Here is a 23,484-nt window from a genome sequence, read left to right as displayed (position 1 = left end):
TTAATTTTTAATTTATTTGTTCGCAGTTTCAACATCAAACGAGTCCATTATAAGGAAGACGAAAACGACATATACCAGTATTTTTGAGGACTCCTTTTTCTGTTTCCTTGTGCTCTCTCTCTATGTGCCATTCCCAGCGGTTCTTCATATATATATATATAAGGTTTTGTTTTTTTATTAGTCCCTGCTATCTGGCATCCGGCAGGGACTATAATAACCGTTCGGCGGGGAGATAGCATTAATTCGCAGGGTTTTTTAGTGGTATTATCACTTATATTCCAAAGTTTGCAGTGGATCTTCTGTTGGCCATCTTATTTGGCCTCTTCCCGAGGCGGAAGAGGCCGGACCATATGTTAAACTGATATTTACCCACAATCAAGTGGCCCTGACGGTGTGCGGTTTAGTTTTAATGCTGGCATTAATTCCTTAATGTTTAATGTTAAGTGTTCAATTCGTTGTCTGCTAACTTGCTTGTTCTTTCGCTGCTAACGTGCTTGTTCTTTCGCAGGTGTCGGCCGTCAGGTGTTGGCATATTGGCAGGTGTTGGCTGTCCGTTCTCTTCGTGCATGGCAGGTGTTCTGCTGTCCGTGCTCTTCCTGCATGTTCTCGTCTCGGTGTAACTAAATGCGTGAGATGCAGCTCATTAAAACGAAAGGAGTGGTCTCTGCATATGGATGGGGAAAACTTTAATAATCAATGCTTCCGACTGAAATTTTGCTAGTTCGCAATGTCCGAATGACGAAGTGCGTTCTATAGCCGAGATTTCCTTGGCCTCCGCAATTTTTGTGCAAAAATTTAACAGGCAATAGACGCGAAGGAACGGGGAAAGAATTGCTTCTTGAAGTATGGAGATGATTGAGAATTTTTTGGTGAAGATCGAAGAGGGAAAGGAAGAGCAGAACGGCAAGCCTTCAGTCGGCCCTGCTTACCGAAATATATTAGCAAAGGATGGATTCGCGCCTCTGCCGGAAGGGATCGAGTGCTGCTGGGACCTTCTCAGGTGCTTCTGATTTACCCCGCGGACCGCGGCCCATTTCTGTTAAAAAAATGCTAAGTTAGGGTGCTTAAGCTTGATATCGTGTCTATAGGCCGATTCTTTATTTAGTTGACTTGATTCTTGATAGAAACTATAGAAAAATGTATGAATATTACTAATTAACTGATAAGAGAATATGAGACTTGAACCCTACCTTGGATTTGCGTGGAGCGAATTTCAGATATATACAAACGAACGAAAGCTCGAGAATGATTCCAATGCCATTGACAGTCAACACCAAGATGTTTTCCAAGCCATTACTGATCAGGGATGAGCCATACCATGTGTAAAGGAGACAATTTAGGAGAGCTATTGCATAGGGTAAGCCTGAGAAATCCCCCGTGGATCTTCTCTTAATCACTCTCCTAAACATAACGCTGCATATCAATACTTAGTTTTAATCATAGTTCAAGTTACACAAGCAGATTAGTTGATCTCAGCTGAAAATTTTCTGAAAATGATACTTAAACAATTGAAATGCCTTACATTGGGGCTCCGTACAGCAGCAAGGAAGCTGCGTTTCCTGATACATAAAACAATACAAAGCGCTCGTGTTTTCAGATATTGTTCATGAATGCTTTAACAAGCTCAAATCTATGCAAGTGAAGAGCACAATAAACGAACTGAAACTAAAATGCAGCGAATGAAAGTATTTTCAATGGTAAAACTTAAAAGGAATGAAAGAGAATAGCAAGCACCTAGAATGCCGACCGAAAACTGTACGTAGTTAGCCATGTTTCCGCCGAATTAAGAGATGCTGGTCTCAAGCAGGGTTGGGCTGGCTCCTCATCACGCTAGTGTTGGGCTGTCTCCTCATCACGCTAGTGTTGGGCTTGCTCCTCGTAAGGCTTCATGTTGGGCTTGCTCCTCGTAAGGCTGCAGTCTAACTAATTCCCTCCTCCGTCTCGACCTTTCGTGGTTTCTAGTTGATCGTGCAAGCCCCTCTAGTTCACTCATCTGTGGCCGCAGGGTATGTCTGAGGCACTGTAGTAGCACCAAATTATTTCTCAAGCCCTGATTGTGGCAGCGAGTACTATCTGAGGCACTTCTTAGGCCTAGTTTGTGGCAGCGAGAGGTTTCTAGCAACCTGGTATTGAATTAATGGTGACAGTAGGCTGGAATTCCCTCCATGAGTTAGTGAATAGTGGAACTGAGACAGCAAGGAAGTGAGGGATCCCTTCCCTGTAGCAGCAAAGTGGGAACCCCCATTCTGAAGCAGCGAGGGTGCATTTAGGCCCGCGGAAGAACCCCACATGCCTGTACAGGTCCCTTGTGGTAGCAGAGGTCGAGATGCTGTTTCTGAGGTTGCTGGTAGCAGAAATAAACACCTGTGAGCGAACGCACTAAGTATCGATAGTGGCAAGGCATGTGGCTCTCATGCGAAGGCCCACATAGTCCACTAACTTTTTTTCCTTTTTTTTTATTCCATGCGCCTTTACCTGCCAATGATAATACAATTACATGATTCTGCCTTTATTTTCCGTTTGCATTTTCATTTTCCCCATTGTTAAGAATGCCGCGTTTTATAAACTTCAAATAATTAAATGGCTTTGGTTCTGAAATAAGAAAAATTTCAAACCATTAAATTGCTTTGCTTCTGAAATAAGGGAAATTACAACTTATTAGCAGTAATACTATACATTTAAAAGCACTTTGTAATATTAAATTGACGGATGGGGTTTTTCTAACAAACATGTGAATAATTGAGCCTTTCACTTTCGTAGCAAGAAGCCATCTAACGCCATCATGCAAGACTATTTATTTTAAGTGAAACTCTTATCATTTTCATTCAAACACGTAAAAGCCAGCATGCTTCTCAGGCGTCGAAACCATCCCTCTCTCAATCATCCAAGAGGATGATTTATTTAAAATATATAAAAGTCCGGATGCTTATCAAATGCGCAAATTAATGTCATTTTATTTTAAAGTCTACGCAGCATCAGATTTATGAAGATCCTTTCTACGTGCGTGGACCCGCTGATTGCTCATTCTGTAAAAACAAAGGCTGTAAAATAAGAATTTGATGCAAGTGGAGTCGAACTCTGGGTTCGGAAAACTGCTTGATTTTATCAGGGGAGCTATCTTCATTGAGCTGGTAACAAAAAAAATCTCTTCTGCTCTTCTGCTTGTTTTTATTTTTGTTCGGATGTCGGTTTATTAGATGCCAGATTCGAAGTTATGTTACATTATTCCATCTCTATTATGTTGTTATGTTTTTCAATTTAGAAAGAGTATAAATGGATTTAGGCTTGGGTAAATTTTATTTTTATATCACATTATTTATATATACATTTTAAAATATCCATCTATTTGACCTCTAGCTATTGCATTAGTTTGTAGTAATGGCAAGTTCCCTGGTTATCTATTCTCAACCCTGACCAGTGTATCGTGGGTGTGCTGGATTTGGCCTCACTCTGTCACAGCATAGCAGATTGGCTAGTTTAAATGACATGCGTTGTTATGGTGCAGGGAAATATGGCAGCGTGCTGTAGCAGCATCCAAAAACAATCGGCCTGATATCCATACTAAATTGATGCGCAAATACCCTGACATCCCACAATGGTGGTTCTACACTCTCTTGTTTGGGACTGTTGCTGTTGCGTTTGCACTCTGCGAGGTTTACAAGAAAGAGGTACAATTACAATGGTGGGGGTTACTTTTTGCCTGTGCTCTCGCTTCATTTTTCACTCTTCCCATAAGTATCATCACCGCTACTATAAAATATTGTCAAAACATTCCTTTAAATGAAAAGGGAAGCATTTAATTTTGTATCCCCTTCATGCACATTGCTGGTTACATGACTTAGTGGATTATCAATGCTTCAATTTTTCAGATCAAAATTTGTTACGGCTTTGTTACTTGCATGCCTTGAATCAAGTATTGAGATATGGAAATTCTAACAAGCTGGAGTGAATTCTGTATTGAGCTAATTTATCTTTTGAGCTTCATTTGATGCATCCATTACTAATGATAAGATTGATCATTGAATATTCTTACTGCACATTTTTCCCCTTCATTGTTGCAAAGCACTTTGGGTTATAATCTTTTTATGATATCAATGCTTCTTTCGATGCTTAAGTCTCCTTTTTTATTTCCATAGAAAAACAAATCTTTATATTAATGTTTCCAAGATAGAAATCAAATATACATTGAACATTCCTTCTTGGATCGGTTACTTATCATGACCACCTGTTCATATATGAGCAAAAGAGATGCTAAATGTACTTATTACAATCTTCCTCCAAAAGTCAAAAAGCATTACAGCTTATCCTGGAAGCTTATACTAACTTTCAGTACCTTACATACATTCATAAATTTGTCCTCCATAGTGCTAATATCATCAAAACATTTGTACAAGGATTTCTCAGATTTTGAAATGAGAGAACCTTCTCTGTACTCATGTACAAGTAGAGTACCCTCTTGCATAATAGCTTTTTTCATATCTGCTCGTGTATTGAATTCAAAATAAACATGAGTAAATGGGATAAACTCAAAAGTGGCCTTTACCTCGTTCACTTGTTTCATAACAGCAATTAGGTCCAGATTCCCTGTGCTTCACTGTTGATTTGCCCAATCTATCATAAGTTTTGTGTTTCCAAAGACTTAGAGATGCTGAGCCATGCAGTTTCTTTCTTGTCAGTCTTCAAGCTCGGCCATTAAGATAACTGGAAGAAAAGTTAGATTTTTATTTATCAGATAACTGGAAGAAAAGTTTAATTTTTTTGAGGAGCTGATTCTCCCTGTGTCAAAAGAACTGGTGTTAGGTTTTGGCTTTTTTTGAGGAGTTTATTCTTTTTGTGTCAAAATAACTGACGTTAGGTTTTAGCATTGTAGTTTATACTAGTCTAAACTACAAGTTTAAACAAGTATAAACTACAGTGCTAAAACCTATACTTGTTTAGGTTTTAGTTCTTGAGCAATTTGGTGAACTGATAAAAGAATTGTTTGCTACAAGATCTTCTCTATTTGTTTGGCTTTAAATCTCTCCTCAAACGCTTCAATAGAAGGATGGCACAACCCTCAGATTTGAAGGTATTCCGCTCATTTCTAATTAATTTCTCCAAAATATAATATTATTTTCTATTCTTTCCTGAATCTTTTTCGTCATCTCATCTGTTTTTCTTTAATCTTTTTCAACATTTCTTTCCTGTATAGCTGAATATGGATTGCTTTTTGCAGCCCGGATCCATATAGTGGCGTCGTACTCAGTTTCAAGCTATCATTTTGCGTGGCTCGTCATAGTCGTCCATTCCAAGCTACATTGCGTGGCTCATTATCGTCGTCAGCCAAACTCAAAGAGAAGCTTACCAGAGATGTTGAACACCAGAAGTCGTCTTCGAGTGCCGAACCACGAAACCCTTATTTTAAGCATTTTTGTTTGTCGATGTTGTTGCTTTTAGGTCATAACCACTCAGGGTTTTCACCTGGCCTCCATTGCTTAATGGATCTGCGGTTAAGAACTCAGAGTGATCGATGCTAGTTTTTATGAAACAAAGTCTACCAATCTTCAATCCCATTGAAACATTTGAAAAATGTTAATCAAAATATCCACCGACATTGAAATCTACAACAGTGCCATTTCAAAAGTAATTATGGCTTTGAAGCCTATAGGAATTACACTCACCCCTTTTATGACTTCGACTTGTAGTTTTATCACTTTCTGATGTTACACAGAAGCTCTTATGTTGATACACTGTTTGAAATGTCTGATGTCTGAAATGAAAAAGGCTGAAGTTTCTAAAGTCCTTGGAGACAAACGCCATTGCGATAAGTAGATATAGACATTTTTGTAAATCTTGTTTTGTGACCAACGCTCCTGTAAGTTTACTGTTTTTTCTCGCAGCTTATTATGGAAATTTAAATATTTGTTGTAAGATATTAGATATGCGACTCTACACTTACAAGATTTCATGTTTAAACTTGCTTCTCCTTTTACTAGTTTCACGGATCACTTTTCATTACCTGAACGAGCAAGACTGGCCTTCCAGCGTTTTTATACTATACATTAATAGTAATGTTAATCTTCCCAATATACCTATGGCATATGGACTCAGGCTTCTACATATATATCATATCCAGAATCTTATGTTTAAGGCCTTACACTAGTTCTAAGGTTGCACCCATATATATTTTATATTAACATTTTAATATATTGCTTGGTCATTGTACCGTGGTTCACATTGGTGTATATTTGTTGTTACATATGTGTCCCAATAATGCGTGCTCCAAGCCACATGGAATACCCACCATGTGCCAACGCATTTCCCTCATATGCTGATTAGTTTCGGTCACTGAGATCTTTTCAAGTGATCAAACAGAGCTTATGTGTTTTGTTGTTTTGTGTAGGGTTGATTAGCTTATTTTCCTTTCATTTATTCTATTTTCATTTTCTTCTTCCATGGCACAAATTTTATGGAGAGCGTGAGGGTTTGATCCATTCCCCTTTGGCTTTTTTGTTCACCCAAGTATTACCTCGACCTTTTTACATGCAGGCGGCCTCTTTTTGGTCAAGGAATTTAAGTTCCATATGTCTATACCTGGTGAGTAATAGGGTTTTTATTTCTATATCGGTGTAATTTTTATTTGTTGATTTCCATAGATTTTTCTATCTAACTGGCCACTCTGTGTTTTACACAGCCTGCGAGAAAGGTTAATTTTCCTATAATATGGCCAAGACCCTCCCAATGTTTCCGCTCCTTCTAACATACTTTATATCCATGGATAAGTTATGCCGGGTTTTTTTAGGGTTTCATCGAAGCACCCTTTAACTTAAGTAAAAGAAATCCTTGCTTTTAACCTTGTGCCTTATGTATGTTATTATTGTTAATTGAAATATATTCTGAATAGTTCCTTTGCAGCCAGGTCTTCTGCAAAGGAAATGATAGACGAAATTGGAGGAAAATTGTCCTCGACAAGCTTCCTTGCATTTACAGGTAATCTATCTTCCTTGCCTAAATTTTTACCTTTTGAATCCTTATTGTCTGGATTCGTTGTGCCCCTTTGTGGCATGAGTTTTTCCTATGTGTCAGGGTTTTTATTATTGTCTCATGGGTTCAATTTTGGTTCTTTTGTGTCTTATGTTCATAGTCTGATTATGGTGGTTTTTAACTCATGGATCAGGCCTTTGGCCTAGGCAAGAGCTGGGGGTTTTCAGCTAAAGCTACCAAAGCTGAACATCAGGCACTAGATCATCTTGTGTGTTCCTGAGTTGATTAGGGACTGGCTACAGGTCGTGAATGAAGAATTTGCTATTGCTGAGGCCCTCGACCCTCATCCCGAGGTGGATCAACCGACAGGAAGACCTGCTCCAAGGGTCCAATTTTGATCTCTTCAACAAACCCTAATCCAGTAGTACTGCAAACAGCTTCTTGCTCATCCATGTCAGATCGATATGCCCTGCCGCTTCCATATGCCATTTGCACCCCATGTCAGATCGATATGCCCATCATTAAATACTCATCATATTTCATCTACCGCCACAGACTCAAAGGGGCACCTAATTTCGCATTTAATACTGCCGCCACATCCATCATTCCATATGCCATTTCAACCCCATGTCAGATCGATATGCCCATCATTAAATACTGCCCTGATCCAATCTGATCTTCAAGATTATTTCTGCACCTAGATCTACCACCAAGATTGCCCGATGTCAGATACATCACTTCTACCGCCAAATACATCATTCGATATCCCATTTGCTCCCCATGTCTTATCGACCACTTAATTGCACCTCAAGTATTTTAAGCTGTCTCGACTAAAAGGAGAGGTTTTTTTGTGCCCGAAATAAGGTGAGTATTAAGTATGGTGGATGGATACCCCCCTCTCAGCTCTCTTCAGCTGCCTCACTATAGCCTTACCCCCGCTTTATCCCCTACCAAGCTAAACTGATTCTACTGAACGACCCATCCAACACCTCCCCGCTTCACATAACATGGAATCCATTAGCATAAGCCAACTTACTGAACTCACAGCATTGTTTCTCTTAGCACTTATTCTCATGATTCTTCTGATCATTGACATCGTAAAAGTCGAAAGACAAAGGAAAAAGAAACCAAAAAAAAACTAACATCTCTTTTGGATTATCTTACGCATTGTCTTATTTCCCCGCTTCTTTCTCTATTACAGGTGTACAACGGATGCTTCAAATATGCATTTGGGTCCGCCATCACCGGCTCTGCTCAACTACAGACAGCATGTATCTCTCGGCCTACAGTCAATGTCCGTGTCCTAATAACTTCATAAGTTAGATAAGATCTTGAATCAGATCGACTGCAGTGTATAATAGTTTTGTCATTAAGGCTTTTGCCTACCTTTTTCTCTTAGGAAAGCAACTCGATGCAGCTTAAATCAGATCGACTACAGTGTGTAATAGTTTTGTCATTAAGGCTTTTGCCTACCTTTTTCTCTTAGGAAAGCAACTTGATGCAGCAAAAATCAATGTCAATTTGCTATCTCTGATTTCAACGATGTTGTATACAGAAGCTGCATTTTACTTTGATATGTGTTTTCCTCTACTTTGTAGTACGTAATAGACAGGCTCAACTTGCTTCTTGCTCAACTTGCTTCTTAAAAACTCAGTTCATTGTTTTATGCCATTGACTATATAATGATACATTTTGCTTCCTAAAAACTTCAGTTCCTTCCAATACTCTAAAAGTTTCACTTTCGGATGCACAGTATAAAACTTCTTAGCAGTAATAGACAGGCTCAACTTGCTTCTTAAAAACTCAGTTCATTGTTTTATGCCATTGACTATATACTGATATGTGTTTTCCCCTACTTTGTAGTCCGTAATAGACAGGCTCAACTTCACGCAGGGACTCGCTGCGTCGCAACTCCACTTGTTTAAATGACAAATTTTAATAATAAACATGGTTTTAGTAGATAGTAATATGGGCGGGACTTTGTTTTATATATATAAAAGATGTAAAATTATATAATTTGGTAAATCATTTTTATAATCTAATAAAATTATAATATATTAAAAAATAAAATTTAATATTTTAAATTTATAATAATTTTAAGAAAATAAAATTTAGAATTTTTTTATTTTTAAATGTTTTTGGTTTGTTAGTTTATTATTATTATTTTTTTTACATGTGAGGAGTTTAACGGTATCTCCACTCTAAGATATTAATGGTGTAATTATTTTGTTCAAAGTTGAGTTTTTGTCTCTTGATTTTAGTGACATTTTTTATTTAAATCTTTTTTGTTCACGAAGAAAGAAAGATTCTACTAAATGAACTTCCTTTAGAAGGTTTCTAAAGAAGATAGTCCAATGCTCTATGTTGGCTTCCATATTTAATTAGAGTTTATCTATAATTATTAAATAATTGTTTTATTTATTTCCTAATTGAATTTTTATTGTAGATGAAGATTGGATTTCATCTTCATTTTTTTTAGGACTCTTGTTCCAACTCCATAATCTTGAAACTAATTTTCTCCTTGACTCATAACTTTTATGTTTTATTGAATTGATGGGTCCAGCCCTTAAGACTTTCGGATTAATGATAAATTTGTTGATTGATTGTTTATTAAGCGGTGGTTGGTTGACTTAAATGTTGTTGTACTGTTGGTTTATTGAAACGAGGACATGTGTCCTGGTCTTGGGCTTTGTTCCTTCCCGCTCCTTCTAGGCTCCAAAATCTTGACTGTTCATTTCATTTGCGATTTTTCACTTTGCTGTGCTGTTATGCTGTTGGTGAGGTCTCTGGTTCTACGAAATGGGGGTTTGCTTTGTCTCTTTGTTGGGGTTTCATTTTCACTGTTCCTGGCTTGCAATTCGGTGAGGGTTTCCACCTGCATATGATGTTTATACTCCCCGTTCTGTGCTTGGTTACGAGACCTGGGTGTGAAACCCTTGGTATCGGTCTCTGTTGTCAACTTTTGTTCAGCTATATTTGTGTCTTCAGTTGCAGCTTTGGTTTACATGTCTCCCCTCCATGCGCTGGCTTCACTAGTTGACTATTTGTTTGGTTTTGTTCTTGTCTCAGGTTGCGGCTATGGAGTCGTTCGGCTTTCGGCTTCCACTTGGCAGCCTTCTGAAAGGTAAGCCCTCTTTCTATGCTGGTTGTTCTTACTTTGTTTTTCTCAGTTGCTGACAGCCTCTGCTCCTCGTGGCAGCGAGCAACTCTGTGGTTGTGACCTTGGCTCCGTGGCTCCTCTATCGGCTTACACAGGCTCAACTCTTCCTTGGTAAGTTCTCATAACCCTACCCTCTGTTTTGGTTGCACTTTGTTAACGTAACTGTGGTTTGTTTCTCGTGGCTAACGACTTGTTCGTTGGCCAATACAGGTGAGTGACGAGCTTGCTCGTGGTCTTCACGCTGTGTCTCCTACGCCTGAACCAGGTAGGGTCGCTCCTTGGTGTCTTCCTGTTTGATTGGTTGAGGGTTTGTTGTTCATAGGGTTTATGAGTCTTTGGTGGTAGTTTGGCTTGGCTCTGCGGTTTCTTGGCACTGTGCCTGTGGCTCCACTGTGTATTTGCGACTCTGCTATTTGTAGTTATTTATGTATTTAAATGGTCCCGCAAGGACCTCGGGGGGGTTTGTAGTTTCAGTCGACTCTATTCTATTTATTGGTCGTTGAACAATGTACTATGATGCTCGACTTTTGACAAATGTGTATATATATATATATAGATATATATATGTTGTAAATTCGATTGTTTAAATTTTGCAAAGGAAAATGGGAACGTAATCGTTTTCTGTACCTGAAGCTTGTCTCTGTGGATAATGGATTTCTTGCTCCTTTGTATATTTACTCTGTTTGTGCTGCTGCTTGTCTGGGAGCTCTCCTTGCTTTGGTGCTTACTATTCACCTGTGTATATTTACTTTGCTTCTGGAAAAGAAATTAATTTAACAGTATTCTGTGGAAAAATTCTAGCACTGTAACATGAATGGATTCAAATGTTTATCTTCAGAAAACGTTTCTGTGCTTTCTCTTCATTCAATTCTATGATGGCAAAAAGATTACATTAGTTGTTTTCTCCTTTCGTTTTGTAGAGAACACTGGACAGTCAGCAAAACTGCCAGTAGTTACATTATGTGGTTACATTAAATGGTTTCTAAATAACTGTCTTTTCTTGCTTTGTAAATTAAAAACAAATTTTAAATAAAACTAAAAAGAAAAAAGAAATACGTAAGCAAACATTAACATTGGCTGAGACAACCATTCATAGGAATGAAAACTAATGAAACTCAATTGTTTGAAAGAGACAAACTCCTAGCCATGTCCTCTCTGAGCTGGATGCTCCTGCATCAGGCTCCCGGGGTAGGTGAAAATTCATGGCTCCGGTCCATGATCTCCTCGATAGAATACCATGCACGTTGTATCTATCCTGCATCAAGCCATGAACTGTCCTCAATAGGGCGGTTCTTCCACTTGACGAGGTACTGTAGGTACTCCTTCCTCCGAGTCTGCCTGGCCACTTGTGTGTCAAGGATTCCTTCGATTTCAAGTGGCTGAGCTGAAGGCATTTGTCTCATCCACAAACTACTCTTTTCTTGGGTCTCCCTCTTTGGCTGTGCCGAACTGTCCTCTTCCAGAATGGCACTGTATGGGAATAAATCTGCCATATTAAAAATGGGCGATATTCCTATACTTGGAGACAATTGCAGTTCATAGGCATTTGCAGTTCATAAGCATTTGCAGAAAACTTACGTAGAATTTTACAAGGTCCAATTTTTTTGAATTTCAGCTTATTGTATTCGCCCTTAGGAAATATTTCCTTGCGTAGATGCGCTAGGACCTGATCCCCTACATTAAATTGTACCTCACGTCATTTTAGATCTACTTTCTGTTTGTACCTCTGACTGTTGTCTTGTAATTTCATCTTCACCTGCTCATGTAGGTCGTTAATTGCTCTTGCAAAGTCTTCCCCATTAGCACTTCTTTTCTCTAACTGTCCCAAATCCCACAGCTCATGCACTCCTCGGGGATGCATTCCATACAAGATTTGAAAAGGACTACTTCCTGTGCTTCGATTCGGTGAATCGTTGTAAGCGAATTCCGCTTGAGCAAGTACACGATCCCACATTCATGAATTTTCTCTGACTAGACTCTGCAACAAGTTTCCTAAACTTCTGTTCACCACCTTCGTTTGCCCATCAGTCTGTGGGTGATAAGCGGAGCTGAAATTTAACTTCGTGTCCAGCTTTTTCCACAAGGTGCGCCAGAAATGCCCTGTGAATTTCACGTCCCTGTCAGAAATTATGGACTTAGGTAAGCCATGTAGTCTGACAACTTCGGTGAAAAACAAGTGTGCTACATGGGGAGCATCACTAGTTTTCCTGTAAGGGATAAAGTTTGCCATCTTCGCGAATCGGTCCACCACCACCATGATGGAATCAAAACCTCGCTGTGTTTTGGGTAGACCCAGGACAAAGTCCAGACTGACTGAGTCCCATGGTCTGTTTGGAATAGGCAAGGGTGTGTATAACCCCGTGTTCTGATTGTGCCCTTTCGCCAACTGACATATCTTACACCTGGTCACATACCGTTGTACATCTCTTCGCATCTTCGACCAATAATAGAAATGACTGAGCTGATCCAAGGTCTTATCAATGCCGAAATGTCTAGCTAGACCTCCACTATGTTTTTCCTGGATGATGTTCTCCCTCATCGAACATTCTGGGACACACAGTTGTCCTCCCTTGAATAACAGCTCCTCCTACAAGTTATAGTCTAGCCATGGACTATTGTTCCTCAACAATGGATTCTGGCAACATATGTTTGATACAAGTCCTTCAAGTGTTCAAATCCCAACACTTGTATCGTGCTCTCCTGCAAGAGTAGAACTCTTCTGCTTAGTGCATCTGCTACCTTGTTCACTTGACCACTGATATGCTTCAATACGAATGTAAAGCTCTGTAAGTACTCCACCCATTTTGCATGTTTGTGATTCAGCTTATGTTTCTGCATAACGTACTGTAATGTAGAATTATCAGAAAATAAGACAAACTCATTACCCAACAGATAATGTCTCCAACGCTTCAAAGCTTGGACGACGACATAAAACTCCTTGTCATAAGACGTATACTTTTTCCTGCTTTCATTTAATTTTTCGCTAAAATAGGCTACTGGTTTGTCTTCCTGGCTGAGTACAGCTCCAATGGTTGTACCACTAGCATCACAACGAACTTGAAAAAGTTTGTTGAAATAAGGTAGCCTCAAAATTGGTCTCTCAGTGGTCTTATTCTTCAATATCTGGAAGCTTTTCTCTGCAGCTTCAGTCCACTGAAAAGGTTGACTTGCCTTCTTGATTGTATCCAACATAGGTGCACAGATTCCACTAAAATCCTTTATAAACTTGCGATAGAAACTTGCCAACCCATGAAAACTTCGAACTTCGAACAAACTCTTAGGGGATGGCTAGCTAAGTATAGCTGCAACTTTTTCTGGGTCCATTTTTAGCTCATTTTCTGCAATCACGAAACCTAAATAGACTAACTCCTTCTGAAAGAAAGTAAATTTTTTTCTTCAGATTTATCAGAAACTTATTTTGCTGCAACTTCTCTAGAACATATCGAACATGTCGAAAATTTTCCTCCTTGGTCTTGCTAAAAATCAATATATCATCAAGATACATAATCACAAATTTCCCAATGAACTCTTTCAACATCTCATTCATCAGGTGCATAAAAGTACTAGGGGCGTTACTCAACCCAAATGGCATCACCATCCATTCATACAACCCCTCATTAGTTTTGAAAGTTGTTTTCCATTCGTCCCCTTCTCGGATTCTAATCTAGTCGTATCCACTCTTCATATCTATCTTTGAAAAATATGTTGCCCCGCTCAAACAATCCATCATATCATCCATTCGTGGCAATGGAAATCTATATCTAATCGTAATTTTGTTTATTTTGCTACAACTTCTCTAGAACATATCGAACATGTCGAAAATTTTCCTCCTTGGTCTTGCTGAAAATCAGTATATCATCAAGATACACAATCACAAATTTCCCAATGAACTCTTTCAACATCTCATTCATCAGGTGCATAAAAGTACTAGGGGCGTTACTCAACCCAAATGGCATCACCATCTATTCATACAACCCCTCATTAGTTTTGAAAGTTGTTTTCCATTCGTCCCCTTCTCGGATTCTAATTTGGTGGTATCCACTCTTCAGATCTATCTTTGAAAAATATGTTGCCCCGCTCAAACAATCCATCACATCATCCATTCGTGGCAATGGAAATCTATATCTGATTGTAATTTTGTTTATTGCTCGTGAATCTGTACACATCCGCCACTCGCCTCCTTTCTTGGGAGCTAGAACTATCAGAACTGCACACGGGCTTAAGATTTATTGAATCAGTCCCTTATCTAGCAACTCCTGTACTTGTTCCCTAATCTCCAAATTGTCTTTGGGGCTCATCCGGTAAACAACTTTATTCAATAAACTAGCTCCAGGGATGAAATCTATGTGATGACTAATACTCTGCTTTGGTGGCAATTTATCTGCTAGATCATCCACCACAATGTTGCTAGATTCCTGCAGCATTTCCTAGATTTCTTGAGGTAAATCAGAAATTTCAGTGTGCAACAACACTGTTCTTGGTCTCCTTACAACAACATACTTCACCTCTTCATCTTCAATCTATTTTAGAAATTATTTTCCACCCACCAGTAATACTTTTGTTCCACTAGTCTCTGTTGTTTCTTCCTCCTTGATGGGTACTAGCGTATGCTTAATCCCATCCTTAAAAAACTTGTAACAATTTGTTTTCCCATCATGAACAAATTTTCGGTCATACTGCCATGGTTTACCTAGTAGAATATGACACACGTCCATGGGCATGACATCACAAATCACTTTGTCCCTATACTTGCCAATATGGAACTCCACCTTACACTGCTCATCAACTAGCAGTTGGTGACCCTTTTGTTACCACGACACCTTATAGGGATTTGGGTGCTTCAATCGTTTTAAACCCAATTTCTCCACCATCTCTGTTGCAACCAGATTATTAGTGCTTCCACTGTCTATAATCAGTTTGCAGCATTTGCCATGTGACGTGCACACAATCCGGAATAATGACTTTCTTTGGGTTTGTTCAGCTGTTTCCTTTGCCGGTTTCAGCAGTGCCTTGTTCAATACTAAGACCTCTCCTGTCTCCGGTACATTCTCTACCCCTTGAGGCGGTGCCTTTGCTTCCTCTATCTAAGCAACATATGCTCCTCTCTGACCAGCATGTTCTCCTTCAATACACTCAAAGGATCTATGCCCCCACTTGTGGCACTTGTAGCACTGGTAGGCAGCTCCTCTACCTCTGTCGTTTCCCCTTCCTCTCTGGTATGGCCTTCCTCCCCTAGTGCTACCTTCCTTTTCTGTTGTCCTTGAGGTCTTTGAAATGTTTCCCTCTTCACTGTTGTTGGCAGTTCTTCCTCTGCCAAAGGATTTTCCTTTCCCTCTGCCAGTTCCTCATCCTCTCCTGGCATTCTACTTTCTTGTGATATTTTCTTCTGCCTTTAAGGCACTCTGGTATGCTTCCTATATGGTTTTCAGAGAAAGAATACTTATCTCATCCAATATCTCCAACCTTAGGCCATTCACAAACCTTGCTGTCTTTTTTGGGGTGTATTTAGTATAACCAGCTCTCAAATTCACCCGATAGAATTCCTTAGTATATTCTTTCACTGTCATTCCTCTCTGCTTCAAATTTCGTGCCTGTCGATGCAGAGCAATTTGGTAATCTTTTGGAAAAAACTTGCCCTTCATCTTGGCGACCATTCTGGTCCACTTTTTAATTGGTAACTCATTCAATCTTCTTCTCTTTGCTTGGACATTGTCCCACCATAAGGCCACGTGTCCTTTCAGCTTGGTCGCAGTGAATTTAACTCTCCCATCTTCGTTGACCTCCTCACATTCAAAATATTTGTCCAGCTCACTAATCCAGTCCAACAACACTTCTCTGGACAAACTACCATCATAATTCAGAATTTCAGGCTTTGGCTTACTGCTAGCCAACAAGACTGACCTTAACAATTTGATTTCAGGTCCTTCTTCATCTGATCCATCTGTTGTAACTACAGCTTCTTCTTCACTGTCGTCCCCCACTTCTGGATCCCTTCTCCTTCCTGCTTCTACTGTCGCCAAATGGGCATTCAGGATCCTAATCTCTTCTCTCAATCCCCCATCTACTACTCTTTGAATAGATCTGCCATGACCTCTTCTTCCAGCTTCCATTTTATAAGAAAATCAGTTAACTGTTCTTGCTCTGATACCAAAATTTGATGGGTCCAGCCCTTAAGACTTTCGGATTAATGATAAATTTGTTGATTGATTATTTATTAAGTGGTGGTTGGTTGACTTAAATATTGTTGTACTGTTGGTTTATTGAAAGGAGGACACGTGTCCTGGTCTTGGGCTTTGTTCCTTCCCGCTCCTTCTAGGCTCCAAAATCCTGACTGTTCATTTCATTTGCGATTTTTCACTTTGCTGTGCCGTTATGCTGCCGGTGAGGTCTCTGGTTCTGTGAAATGGGGGTTTTCTCTGTCTCTTTGCTGGGGTTTCGTTTTCACTATTCCTAGCTTGCAATTTGGTGAGGGTTTCCACCTGTAGACAATGTCTATACTCCCTGCTCTGTGCTTGGTTACGAGACCTGGGTGAGAAACCCTTGGTATCGGTCTTTGTTGTCAACTTTTGTTCGACTATATTTGTGTCTTCAGTTGCAGCTTTGGTTTACATGTCTCCCCTCCATGTGTTGGCTTCACTGGTTAACTATTTGTTTGGTTTTGTTCTTGTCTCAGGTTGCGGCTATGGAGTCGCTCGGCTTTCGGCTTCCACTCGATATTCTTTTGAAAGGTAAGCCCTATTTTTATGCTGGTTGTTCTTACTTTGTTTTTCTCAGTTGCTGACAACCTCTGCTCCTCGTGGCAGCGAGCAACTTTGTGGCTGTGACCTTGGCTCCGTGGCTCCTTTGTCAGCTTACATAGGCTCGGCTCTTCCTCGGTAAGTTCTCATAACCCTATCCTCTGTTCCGGTTTCACTTTGTTAACGTAACTATGGTTTGTTTCTCGTGGCTAATGACTTGTTCGTTGGACAATGCAGGTGAGCGACGGGCTTTCTCATGGTCTTCACGCCGTGTCTCCTACGCTTGAATCGGGTAGGGTCGCTCCTTGGTGTCTTCCTGTTTGATTGGCTGAGGGTTTGCTATCCATAGGGTTTATGAGTCTTTGGTGGTGGTTTGGATTGACTTTGTGGTTTCTTGGCACTGTGCCTATGGCTCCACTGTGTATTTGCAACTCTGCTGTTTGCAGTTATTTATGTATATAACGGTCTTGCAGTGACCTCACGGGGGTTTGTAGTTTCGGTCGACTCTGTTCTATTTATTGGTCGTTGAACAATGCACTGTGTTGCTCAACGTTTGACAAATGTATATATATATATATATATATGTTGTAAATTCGATTTTTTAAATTTTGCAAAGGAAAATGGTAATGTAATCGTTTTCTGTACCTGAACCTTGTCTGTGTGGATAATGGCTTTCTCGCTCCATCGTATATTTACTCTGTTGGTGCTATTGCTTGTCCGATAGCTCTCCTTGCTTTGGTGCTTACTGTTCACCTGTGTGTATTTACTTTGCTTCTGGAAAATAAAACAATTTAACAGTATTCTGTGGAAAAGTTCTAGAGCTGTAACATGAATGGATTCAAATGTTTGTCTTCAGAAAATGTTTCTGTGCTTTCTCTTCATTCAATTCTATGATGGAAAAAAGATTACATTAGTTGTTTTCTCCTTTCATTTTGTAGAGAACACTGGACAGTTAGCAAAACTTCCAGTAGTTACATTATGTGGTTACATTAAATGGTTTCTCAATAACTGTCTTTTCTTGATTTGTAAATTAAAAACAAATTTTAAATAAAACTAAAAAGAAAAAAGAAATACGTAAGCAAACATTAACATTGGCTGAGACAACTATTCATAGGAATGAAAGCTAATGAAACTCAACTGTTTGAAAGAGACAAACTCCCAGCCATGTCCTCCCTGAGCTGGATGCTCCTGCATCATGAATGTGGATTTGTGTGCGAGGGATTTCTCATTTTACCATCAGAGAAATTTTGAAATCGTTCCTTCTTTTTCGTTAAAAGGGAAGGAGTCATTTTTGGATGGTTTTTGACAAATGACCATACTCTAGACAACCATTGCATTAAAATTAAAGCTCATCATAATTCAACCCTTGCACATGGATGCATATACTTTTCTACTTTAATAGATCAATGATTAGATTTACTTCTACATAGAATTAAAAGCATGAGAACATGACATGAATTTTGAGTGAACCTTGTTTATAATTTTTCCTAATTTAATTTTCATTTGCTTCAAGGGTCTTTATATCCTAGAGAATGAGGGGAGATGGGCCAACTATACCCAAATTGATATTGACGAAGTTATTTTTTTAGAGGGATAGTATTCAAGACATCTACTATTAAGATACAAATTGTGAGACTTTTTGAACCAACATCTCACTTGAAAATAATGTATTTATCCTCTTTAAACTAAAAAGAGAGAAATAAAAACCCTTAACACAAAAGTGAAATTGGAGTCTTCCTTTCATATGAGGGACCCAATTCTTATAGATGTAGTGTTTAAGGATTCTATATTGTCATAACACTTCCATGAGCTTCCCAACAAGATATTAATTAGTAATCAACCAAGTTTCTTCTTTAGGTTGTCTAAATGGATCACTAGAATATGAATCCCTTTAGACTTATTCACAAACTTAGACACTACATTTAAAGACTTAGATCTGTTTAATGAGGTAGTGATGAGATGTCTAAAAGCATTGAAATTACTTCATCAAATCACTATAACAAAAGACAAAAATCATAGTGAGATAATGTCTACAAGTTATATCAGAATTGCTTGTTCCAAAAAAACTAGGAGTCAATTATTTTATCGAATTTCAAATCACATAATTAAATGTATATCAGTAAAGTTTAGGATTAATTAAATTTAATCAAGAAATAATATGTAAACCTTTTCCCATTAAAAAAATCTAACAAAATCAAATGATCCATGATCCTCTCTCACCTTGCTAAATATATATATATAGATATATATATATATATATATATATATATATTTATATATATATATATATATATATATATATATATATATATATATATATATATATATATATATATATTAAAAAGCCATTACTTTTTGAAAATTAGAAAAAGAAAAACTAAACATTTAAATACCGAGACCCCCCTTGTGATATAATTGGACTCTTTATATGTTAATTATTGATTGGGGTTGGTAATGTATCAACAATCTCATTCTAATCTTGGAATTAGAGAATGGGAGGTTGACAACATGGATATATCAACGGAAGTAGAATCCTAAGAGATTGGGACAATTTTAGTCAAAGAGGAGAGCTAGAATTGCTACTATGAGAAAAACATGAACTTGTGAGGAGAGCTAGATGGAATTGTTGCCATTAGAAAAAGAGATAATTTTATTAAACATAAAAAATTACTCCAATAAAGATTTGATGTTAAGTGCACTAGTTTACACCAATCCATTGCACTAGTAGCAATTCTAGCTCCTCTCTGACTAAAATTGTCCCAATCTCTTATTACTTAGGCTAATATCACTTGGTGCAAATAAACCAAAACTAATTATAATATCACAAACACATATAAGGTGTCAGCCTACGTTCTAGGTTCTCCAATAGCAGTAAATTCCTCTTATCGATTGACAACTATTGCATTTAAAAGAATGAAAAAAAAACTTGAAAATTTTATTCATAAAATTGCTAATTTTTCATGATTTTATTCTTAATTTTATTAAATTTATTGTAATTTTTATTATTAAATATTTTTTTTTTCAAAAAATGTCTTCACAATTACTCTAAACAGATCTAATTCCAATATTATTAACTATATAATCTACTCAAACTATATAAAGATATTGCAGAATATTATATTAAAAATATATAGTAATTTATGATAAAAATAAAATCAAAATCAATTACTTTATATTGATTTAGAGTTAAATACAAAATAATGAAAATTACAGAGAAGAAATAAGAGTATTTCAAATACATACGTTAAAAAGGGATATTTAAGGTTATGGTTGTTTAATTTATGTTGTGTTGCACTTTACCGAAAAGTAGAAATTCAAATGATATGTTCCAAAGATAGAAAAATCTCATATTTATTAGAGGTTTCTCTTTTGGTTGGTTGAGAAGCTTTGTTGATAAGTTTTGTTCTTCTTTTTTATAAATCTATCACCAAGATATCTTGTCCCTTTTCTTTATCATCAAGATATCTTATCCCCTTTCATCAAGATATCTTATCCCCTTTCAATTTAGAGAATCTAAAGTCAAGATTTATACAAGATTTTTATTTTAAAATTATATACAGTGGTTCTGTGATATGTTTCTTTAATTTATATAAACGATTATATATACATATATATGGATTGGATAAATCTTATATATGATATTTTTTTGCTATAATTTTTTTTTTAAATGATGATATAATAGGAAAGAATTTCATTATATGTTTTTCATTTGTGTGATTTTATATGATTTTTGAATTTGAAATCTAATAGTTTTAGAATTGTTTTTAAAGATTATTAAGTAAATTTAAATATATTTTATAATAAGTATTATTTAATAGTTTTAGAATTGTTTTTAAGATTATTAAGTAAATTTAAATATATTTTATAACAAGTATGATTTAAATGATAAATAAATGCATCTTATTTTATAGTTTTTTAGGAGTCAAATTTTCATGTGTCATGATAAGAAAGCTATGTTTAAATAATTAATATACAAATACATGTTATGATTAAGTAATTAACATACAAATACATGTTATTTAACATGAAGATTAAGAGACTTCTTATCATTGATTTAAATGTTAATAAATTTATTCAAGAATTAAAAGGGTTTCATGAAAAAAAAAACTCACCAAAAACTTATTTTTTTTGTAAGCTACGGTATGACCTTTTCTATTATATACAACAAAAATAAAATATACATTCGCAGGTGACCTCAACCCGCCCCGTAGGGAAACCGGGTCTGTTGGTCACCCATAGTTTGAGAATGTCTACTTGCCATCTTAGCTTGAAAAACAACATGTTTAAAACTATAGCAGCATCCTATCTACATTCTGTCTCTTAATGCCTAGTCTCGAATACATAACATAAACTGCCATACTGGCTGGTTCTCTAATGCTTATCAAAAAATTCAAAAAATAACAGAGCAAAACATTCAGTCTACCATGATTTCTTGCTTGATTTCCTCCTCACGCTTCGCCTTGGTTAATTCCTTCAACATGCCGCGGATTTCCTCCATTTTGTTGTCCTGCTTCCGTATCATGAGCTGTAGATTGGTCATCTCCTTTTTCATATCCGGCAGACCTTGAGCTATCTCTGTTATCTCTACAGCGACCTGCTCCATTGCTCTGGCTAACAGATGTTTCATAACCCAATACATGTGTAATGCCTGTTTATATAACGTTAGGCGCCCTCTTGTATTCCCAGGATCCGGAATGAGGGTGTTCCATTCCTCCATTTCTGGATCAGAGGGTTCTTCCAGAACTTTGTTTTCCAGAGCATCTATTATCCTTCTGATATCTTCGTTGGTCCCTTTGACATATGCTTTCTCCGCTTCCTGAGCAACCTGCTCTGTGGATCGTCGACCTCGTTTCTGCTGGTTCGAGGCCGGAATCTCAGTCTCGCAATGGTCCGCCTGCCATGTTCTTCCGCGACCCCTTCGCCTCCTGCCTTTTCCTCTTCTCGTAGGTCTGCCCCTATTGTTACTCCTGCTGCTTTGCCCTACTTCGAAAGTCACCCTCGCCCTGCATTCCTCCTTCCCTATCTCCATTTCCCTTTCTCTGCAATCTCCTTCTTCTTCCGTTGTTCGTTCCTGCTCCCTCCGTGTATTCCTCCCTTCCCCCTCCTTCACCTACCTTTCCTTCCTTCCTCCCTCCGCCATATCGTCTTGCTTTCATTTAAGTCGATGCCCCAAGTCTCTCTGCCAACCTGCTTCGCTCTTCGCCACCTTTCCGGTCTTCAGATTATCTGTCTTTCTGCTTGCTCCTGCTCTTGAATGAATACCGCCACCTAACCCTTGTTGCACCAGATGATCGCCGCCGATCTTCTCCCCTGCCATTTTCATAATTCTACCTGTTTCTTGTCTTGGTATGCGTTCTCCTCTGCATGCCGTCGCTGCTAGCCTAATAATGATAGCTTTGATGTGTGGCGTGTACTGCCCTGTACTACATCCCATCACGGCCTTATGTTGTCCATCTTTCTCCACCCCGATCGGGGTACACCAAAAACCTATTTTAGTCACAATCATATATTTTAATTAATTTCGATTTATAATTATTTTATATTTAAATTTTATTTTCTCATGTGAAAGTCCATATTTATTCTTAACTAAAAACCTATTTTTAATGCCCAACCCATAAGTTAAATATTTTCTTGAAAATCATAGAACTAAGGCTTTTGGAATTTTATTTTGGTGAAGAAAAATATTGTAGATAAAGTCATTTACTTATGACGAAAGTGAAATCAAAGGATTGACAAAGGAAGGAGGAATAACCATATCTTCACCTTTTTTCTTGTTTAAATGAAATTGGATGAGAGGCTAAGTGTTGTTCTTTTGTTTTGTTTCAAGATTGTGCAAGGCTTAGTTGAGTCTAGATGTCCTTTGGGAAACCCTTTATTCCTCACAATTGACTCCCACCCTCATCCTATCCTATGAGATTTTAACGTGAAACATAATAAGGAATAAACTCCAAAAAAACCGAACAATCTACATTATATTAAGTTATTTTTAAAATTATATAACTTTAAAATGAATAATAAGAAATAATACTTCCACTTTTACCTTTCACGTGGTTTACATAAAAAATAAATGCTACATATTAGCTAGTACCCGCCACTTAAGTTTAAATATAGTTAAATTGGAGTCTGGACTGCTGATAGGCTACGAGCTGATCAATTAAAGCCTTGATGAAAAATAAATATGAAAGTGAAAATGTTGTGCTAAAATTATGCTTTTTGGTGAGCACCCTACCTCATTGGTTATAATGAAGCTCTATAACTTTATTTCTTTGGCAGTGTTTCGTTCAAATTGATATGGAGAAACTTAGTTTCAATTGAATGAGATGTGAATTCCAGGAAACTTGTTTTGCACAAACATTTTCCTCCTACAATGTTCATGGGCATTGTACATGATTGATATAGAGATGAATGTAATTGTGTATGTGGTAGTGAAGATAGGGGATATGGAACAAAACTTTTATTTTTATCTCTCAAATTATAATTTCCATTATTCAATTCTAATATACTAACTTTAACTATAAATAAAATCATAATTTCTGCAACACATACTTATCCTATATTATAATATTAAACGAGAAATAACAAATAAATTCTAATGGGTGAAATGGAGTAGAAAATAAGATATCA

The 23,484-nt window shown here is 37.5% G+C and overlaps 1 protein-coding gene across 1 annotated transcript; it reads left to right on the top strand.

Moving 5' to 3' along the window:
* Positions 1–845: 845 nt before the first annotated feature.
* On the top strand, positions 846–8,435 carry LOC149256809 (long chain acyl-CoA synthetase 4-like). The gene is made up of 4 exons (XM_089455467.1): positions 846–1,000; positions 3,506–3,598; positions 6,899–6,969; positions 8,165–8,435. The coding sequence occupies exons 1-4, from the start codon at positions 846–848 to the stop codon at positions 8,284–8,286; spliced, it is 441 nt and encodes a 146-aa protein (XP_089311593.1). The 3' UTR covers positions 8,287–8,435.
* Positions 8,436–23,484: the final 15,049 nt, after the last annotated feature.

The sequence above is a fragment of the Pinus tabuliformis genome, chromosome 7 (assembly GCF_031772625.1).
Source record: "Pinus tabuliformis cultivar Carrire ecotype Pingquan chromosome 7, CPIR1, whole genome shotgun sequence".
Classification (NCBI taxonomy): domain Eukaryota; kingdom Viridiplantae; phylum Streptophyta; class Pinopsida; order Pinales; family Pinaceae; genus Pinus; species Pinus tabuliformis.
The sequence above is the reverse complement of the archived record's forward strand: the minus strand, read 5'-3'. Positions and strand labels throughout refer to the sequence as shown.

Coding starts and splice junctions, on each gene's coding strand:
- LOC149256809 (XM_089455467.1), top strand. CDS start 846: ATGGAGATGATTGAGAATTTTTTGGTGAAGATCGAAGAGGGAAAGGAA. Junction 1,001..3,505: donor TGCTGCTGGGACCTTCTCAG/GTGCTTCTGATT, acceptor GTTATGGTGCAG/GGAAATATGGCAGCGTGCTG. Junction 3,599..6,898: donor TACCCTGACATCCCACAATG/GTGGTTCTACAC, acceptor CTTTGCAGCCAG/GTCTTCTGCAAAGGAAATGA.